Consider the following 7,205-nt stretch of genomic DNA (forward strand, 5'->3'; position numbering starts at 1 on the left):
CCGATTACATCTGTGATACTTAGAGTAATCCAGGTAGGGTTTATAGGCGTTCCTCGTAAGATACACATATAAATATTTTCTCAACGGGGACGGCTCCTTCTGGGTGTATTTTAAGGACTTGTATGAACTGTACAAGGAAGATGTCCTCGACGTGATTATAGTCAGAGCATAGACTCCGTAAGTGACTTATGCATATAAATCACGTTATATGATGTTGTACCTTGAAATTGCATATCTAACTTCTCTATTTCGTAGAATGGAGATCCGCGCATGTAGACAATAATTTGATCGTAAAGTAGGATTCATCGATTTTGAGCTTGAGAACCAGATGCTTGTAACGAGAGTCCATACTTCACCTTGAACTACACATTGAAGTGTCTGTTTCACCACCAATACAAGAAATTCATACTCTTACCTTACATCTATAAGTATGTGCTTGCACGCCAGGGCGTTCTGCTTTTATGGACAACTTGATTCTAGTTCTAATTTGCTATGGGACATAATATTCCTGCAGCTTTTATCGGATCCTTCTTATCATCCACCCAGACTTGAGCAAGATCATTATCTTGGACTAATAAAAGAGAGCTCAGACGACTTACCAAAACTTCATCAACATGTTAAACAGGTGAACTCGATCATTTCATCGTCTCGACGATTGCATCTAAGTTTAATTGATATTCATATTCACGTACAAGGCGTACACAAGATATCGTAATAAGAGTCTTATTCACTTTTCATTCAGGAAGCAGTATAATGTAAAAACCGACTTTCCGGTACGCACGTAATTTACATATCTTGCATTTTTTTTAATAAAAAGGTTCAATTCATTCCACTGACGAATAATTTCATCTTGAAGTGTATAAGGTAGCCACTCGGTAAGAATCTATGCACGTTTTATGTTCTAACTTTCATGCACAGATTGAGCTCGGATGGAGACGTTGTCAGGTTCAATGATCTTGAGATATGAAATAACATATTGATGTATTTTTTTCAATTTCTATACGTATTCAAGGACTAATTTTTTTGATTCTTCAAACGTAGCGTTGCAAACTACGCACAAAAGAGTTACAACCTATAGAAATAAATGCCCTTCAAGAACAGATTGCCGGGTTCTTCATGGAACATGTTATCAACCCAAACAGCGAGTTTCATGAACCAATCGTGGCGTCGACCAGTGATAAACCTTCAGATTACACTGTACCTTCTAGTACAGAGTATACGATAAGGAGGAAGTCTAACAGATGGTTAGACAGCTTATATATCGTCAAATGATATCATTTTAATGAAGGGCATTAATTACTATGCATTAATATAGGATATGAATTACTATGTATTAATGAAAGTGTATTTCGGAGTTGGTACCGTCGGACCACTCTTCAACAGAATGGCCTTCCAACGATAATGCAAAAGAGGAGCAAGAAGCTATGGCCCATCAGTGCGTCCAAGAGGAGGAGGATGAGAGGCTGACCCGTCAGCTGTGCACTGCGGGGGAGCAAGAAGCAGCGTCCCGTAAGAGTGCCTAAGAGCAGGAGGACGAGAGGGTGGCTTATCAGTGTGCTGCAGAGGAGGCCGAATGTTCAAACCGTACTAGTGTTAAGGAATCAGACTTTGATGTTTTTGACACGCCGGTGAGCCTGGAGCTTAGGCAACGCTACAGTCGATTAGGCGTGGCTGAGTCCTCCGCTCCACCACCATCGCCCCCCCCCCCCCCCGCGTCCCCGCACATACACACGCCATTGTCGTCCGTGCGGAGATGCGATCCTCATCGCGGGAGAGGTAGATAGATACTGGACTAGCTCAACTCGATCGACTTTTCGGGGGATGACCTGTGAGAATTATTATATATATATATATGTGTGACATAAATTACTATGTATTAATGAAGATGCATTTATTATTGATTTACATTACATATGTCTCATTGTATACATGTATTGAGTGGGAGAGAGACGGAGAGATCGAGGAGAGAGAGAGAGGACATGGCTGGAGTAAAAGGGGAGGCACAGCACAGCTGGCTAAAGCTTTCAACCGGTAGTGATACCTTGAAAAACACTGTCGGCTGAAACCACCAGCCGACAATGATGACTAAGAAATTACTACCGGCCGAATCTTTCAGCCAGCATTGATAACCCCTTTCACTGTTGTTTCACGAAGCCAGCAGTGATAGTTCCCGATTATCACTGCATTTCCGATTATCACTATCTGTTACCTACTGCCGATAATAATATCAGCAATAAAGAGTATTTTAAATCTATAATGATATTATTTTGTAGTAGTGAGAACATATTTACGGTGGCTTTCCAAACCTGCGCGGATGGCTTCATGGTAACCAACCTGTGTCAGAACTTCACGTGCGATCCACTGCGCAAAGGCAGGGTTCAGCACCTTGATCGAAGCATCTCCTGAAGCTCCTATTTTGTCGCCCAGCACCTGGACCGGCGCAGCTTCTGGTGCTCCTGTTTTGTCGCCCAGCACATCTGAACAACCAGCAGCGGCAGACACGCTGATTTCTCTGGGCGGAGCAACGTCGGTGCCGTCGAGTAGCTAGCTCTTCCGGCAGTGCGCCTCGCACCGCCGGCAGCACCTGCGCCCTCCAGAGCTGGTAGTTACTCCTTGTCAACTTCTCGGTCACCCGGGTGGCCGAGGGAAGAAGCCATGGCGAGCCCGGACACAGAAGAGATGGAGTTGTCGCCAGCCATAGATGAGTTTTAGAGGAGAGTTCCTGGTACCATGCGAAAGCTAGCTAGGCTAGGAAGCCTTCTCACCTCTCTCGAGGCGCGGGAGTTTATTATATAGCCAGCCGAATATCTGGCAGATGTACGTATATCGATGCAAGCCCGATCAGGTTACAAAGAGTTGGCCGTATCACAACCGATAGCAGGCTTAGCAGCCATGTGCATTTGAACCGGACTCCAATTCTACCTGTATACATACACGCATTCAAGCTAGCCGAACCTTAACAAACTATATATCTCTAACACTTCGCCCTGCATTCAAGCGTGATCTTTTTCGTCGGTTAGATGCAGAAAAAAAAAATCGAGATACAAACACAGGCTGAGACGGGAGCTCGCATAAAGAAAACCACGAAACGGAGGTTTGTACCTTCCGCTCGAACCAAAGGTCGGAGCCACGGATTTCAATTTCGTTTTATAATTTTTTTCACCAGAGAAAAAATCGAAATTCGTGAAATTTGAACGTGTCAGTGATTTTTTTTCAAAATTATATATTTTGTTCTCAAATTTTCGAATTTCAGCAAAATTTTAATCCCTTTTGGAGGATCCCATTCCCGTATCACCTCATGTGTCATGGACCGTGCCAACTCGTAGCTTCGAATTGTTGTCGGGTGACTATCCATCCGTTCGCGCACGCATATGGATGAATCTGGTAACAATATGCTCCCACTCGACACGAGCCCTCGTGACGCACCAGATAGGAGGCAACCGGAATTTCAATTTTGTTTTTATAATTTTCGTTATTTTTCATACTATGCTACGTAAGTCTCATATACCAGTGAAAAGAATTCGAAACTACATATTTCGTTTTCTTCAAAATTCGTAAAATTTCACCAAAATTAATCCCCGAGACAAAAAAAAAGGCCAATAAACCGCCGAACCGAACCAACCGACCGAACCTACCCAGTCCACTCCAGCACTCCTTTGCACACGTCAAAACCGCAGCCAGGAGGGACAGGGAGCGCAGCGCGCCCACAGAAACCTCCGCTTCCCCAGGCAGCAAGCTCCCTGTTGGGCTGGATACGACTCACCCCGTCGCCTCCTGTGTTTCCATTCCATTCCCATTCCGGTGGGCGCCGCCGCGGCACCGCAATCCCGGAGGCCGCGACACCGACACCATCTCGTAGCTCTCGTGAGTCGTTGCAAACTCATAAAAGCGAGAGACCGACCGACGCCGCGCTTCATGACCGCGCCACCTCCGCCGTGCAGCGACCCTCTCCCCGTCCCCATCCATGGCGCCGCCGCTCGTCCTGCTCCTCCTCGTCGCCGCCCTCGCGCTCTGCCCGGCTCCCTCCCACGGCGGCGGCTTCTACGACCCGGCGCGCGTCACCCAGCTCTCCTGGCGCCCAAGGTTCTGTGGTCCCCTCATGGTGTCTCTGCTTCCGTGTTTCTTGGTGTTTCGCGATCTGCGTCTGACAGGCGAGGCTCGTCTTTTGCGCTCTCGCAGGGCGTTCCTGTACAGCGGCTTCCTCTCGGACGAGGAGTGCGACCACCTCATCAAGCTGGTGAGTTGCTCATCGATTCGTTCTGCCGCCGCCGTTGTGGCTTCGTGGTGGTGAGGAGACGCTCACAGAGTTCCTTTTGTTTCTGTTGGGTTTGTGGTGGGATTAGGCCAAGGGGGGGATGGAGAAGTCGATGGTGGCGGACAACGACTCCGGGAAGAGCGTCATGAGCCAGGTGCGCACCAGCTCCGGCACCTTCTTGGAGAAGCACTTGGTAAGAATCTGCGACGTGATTTTCTTCTTTCGCAGCGCCACTAGTTGATTTGTTGTTGCATTTGTGATTGTGTTAATTCCTTCGTGCTCTCTGCACTTCGGCATTGCTAAATGTACCTGCGTTTCGTTCAAAAAAAAAAGTACATGCGTTGGCATGATAGATGATCATTCAGGGACAAAGTGCGCAAGGAATCTTTGTTTTTGGCTATCGGTGAATAATGTACTAGTGAACTGCTGATTTAGTGTGTACGAAATAGTTGCTTATGTTTATGGGGAAGTTTGCTAGATCTAGCTCATGGCTCAAGGTTTTGCTAGATTTGGCTCATGGATCAAGTGAGCAAGGAATCTTTGTTTGTGGCCTGTCACTTCTTCCTTGAGATTAAATGATGTTAACTGAGTATTATTTCTCTTAGTATATACAAAAACCGGTGAATTAGTTCAGTATGGACAAAGCCCCTTCCCTTAAAGAGAACAAAGTAGCTATATCTGAGTGAATTGATCATTCTGGCATTGGCATGTCATACATTTGTCTAGTGCAATCTATGAAATGACCATTTAAACATGGTGTATACAGCTAGAGATGCATTTGTCTCTATGCCCTTATGACTGTTCCTTCAACCGGTGATTCCTGCATTTTGCATAAGCATAACCTATGAGTCAAACAACTTGAAATTAGAGCACTGATGTGCTTTTTGTTGATCCATTCAAGGATGAAATTGTCATTGCGATCGAGAACCGTGTAGCTGCTTGGACATTTCTTCCTGAAGGTAATTTGCGTTAGGTTCATTTTCCTGTCGGAGCTAGATGGACACTTCCTAACGTCTACTCTATTTCTGGTTCAGAAAATGCTGAGTCAATTCAGGTTCTGCGCTATGAAATTGGTCAGAAGTATGATGCCCACTTTGATTATTTTCATGACAAAAACAACGTGAAGCGTGGTGGTCACCGGGTTGCCACTGTGCTTATGTATCTGACAGATGTCAAGAAGGGTGGAGAGACTGTATTTCCAAATGCTGAGGTATACACTAAGTTCGGAGATTACTACATTTTACTGTTTGTCCATTAAAAGAGATTTCCTCAGTCAGGAACTTATAGTCATCTGGTGCATATATTGCTTGCAGGGAGGCCATTTACAACACAAGGACGAAACTTGGTCAGATTGTGCAAAATCCGGCCTGGCAGGTGTCCTTCAGCATCTTACATGTCAAAAGGAATATTTTTCTTTAGTAACCTACCTCTATCGACAATGACCTTTTCTTAACGAAATAAAAAATGGTGGTTTACTTAAATAGTGGCAAGCCCATTTTCGCATCTGCATTGTCCTGTAACAAGGGTGTGCTCTCTGTCTCTTGCAGTGAAGCCAAAAAAAGGAGACGCACTACTGTTCTTCAGTCTTCATGTCAATGCAACAACTGATCCAGCTAGCCTTCATGGGAGCTGCCCTGTAATTGAGGGTGAGAAATGGTCTGCCACGAAATGGATTCATGTCCGATCATTCGATAATCCTCCAAATGTAAGGACGGATGTGCCTTGTTCCGACGACAATGAGCTCTGTCCTAGATGGGCTGCTATTGGGGAGTGTTACAGGAACCCAACATACATGGTGGGCACCAAGGATACTCTCGGATTTTGCCGCAAAAGTTGCGGGGTCTGTGATGCCTAAAATCGCCCTGCAATCTGAATGTGCTGTGGGGTGTTAGGCCGTTAGTATGGGAGTACTCCTTTTTATACGACCTGTAGTTTGACCTTTATATAAAGTAACGAAATTTTGGTCAGTATTAGGGCTGCGTAAACTTGTGCTACTCTACAGCCGTTGCTGTGTGTTTGTTCATGTGTTACTGGCCGCAGGGGCGGAGAGGGGGAGGGGGGGGGGGGGGGGAAGGCTTGGCTCCCCTAACAAATAGAGAGACCCTATTAATTACATGTTTTAGGACTCATTAATTAACATGACTATTATAATCTCTGATTCTTTATAGAACTATGTTTTAGAATTAGATACTAATCACATGCCTCAGGCCCATTAATTAACATGGCTATCCTATCCTAATCTCTAATTTTTGTATGGAATTATGCTTTAAAATTAGATTAATCGGGTAGAGGTAAGGCTAATCAGGTAAGAGTAGGGCTAATTATATTCCCTTCCAGTCAAAAGTATGGAACTATATATTCTTTAGTTATGATGGTGAATTGAAGATGTCATGAAAAATCTAATTATTTTATTTTTCAATTTTCAATATGTTTTGATAGCCTTTTAGGTGTTGACTTGTTTAGCTATAATGAAGATGTTAAGGATGATCATAGTTTTTATAAGCCAGTGGTTTGAAGTTCTGTTTGTGCTGAAAATTCTAATGCAATTATTGATCAAGCTATTGAACGTATTAATGTGCAAGCTCCTAATCAGAATACTTGTGCACTGTCATATGATCAAAAATCAAGAATTATAACTATATTAATAAACTCTGTCATGTCATACTTCTTATATGTTATCAGTATTGGCGAGTTGGGCCTTGATGTCCGATTCTTTACTTCCCCCTTGACCGGTTGTTAAGGTTAATTTCTGATAATTGATTTTAGTTGTACCGATCAATAGACACGTGAACGGTGTTTGCGGTGTGCATATGTTTGTGATGAACTAAAGAACACCTGGATTATTCAGGTTCAGTTCTTCAATAACAGTCATACGTTTTATGTATTTTGTTATCAATATTTGTGAACTAGTTACAGATGAGTTTTTTTTGTCTCATGCTCTTTCCCTCTT

The 7,205-nt window shown here is 44.1% G+C and overlaps 1 protein-coding gene across 1 annotated transcript; it reads left to right on the forward strand.

Annotated features, from left to right (window-relative positions):
* The first annotated feature begins 3,687 nt into the window (after positions 1 to 3,687).
* LOC133915224 (probable prolyl 4-hydroxylase 6) lies at positions 3,688 to 6,225 on the forward strand. The gene is made up of 7 exons (XM_062358302.1): positions 3,688 to 4,083; positions 4,180 to 4,237; positions 4,344 to 4,448; positions 5,157 to 5,214; positions 5,290 to 5,465; positions 5,569 to 5,629; positions 5,803 to 6,225. Exons 1-7 carry the CDS (start codon positions 3,965 to 3,967, stop codon positions 6,108 to 6,110), a joined length of 885 nt encoding a protein of 294 aa, XP_062214286.1. The 5' UTR covers positions 3,688 to 3,964; the 3' UTR covers positions 6,111 to 6,225.
* The last annotated feature ends 980 nt before the right edge of the window (positions 6,226 to 7,205 follow it).

Source organism: Phragmites australis, chromosome 4 (genome assembly GCF_958298935.1).
Source record: "Phragmites australis chromosome 4, lpPhrAust1.1, whole genome shotgun sequence".
Lineage (NCBI taxonomy): Eukaryota > Viridiplantae > Streptophyta > Magnoliopsida > Poales > Poaceae > Phragmites > Phragmites australis.

Excerpts from the sequence above, each read along its gene's own strand:
- LOC133915224 (XM_062358302.1), top strand. The coding sequence starts at position 3,965 with ATGGCGCCGCCGCTCGTCCTGCTCCTCCTCGTCGCCGCCCTCGCGCTC. Across the intron at positions 4,084-4,179 it reads CAGCTCTCCTGGCGCCCAAG|GGCGTTCCTGTACAGCGGCT; the intron begins GTTCTGTGGTCC and ends GCGCTCTCGCAG. Across the intron at positions 5,466-5,568 it reads CTGTATTTCCAAATGCTGAG|GGAGGCCATTTACAACACAA; the intron begins GTATACACTAAG and ends TATTGCTTGCAG.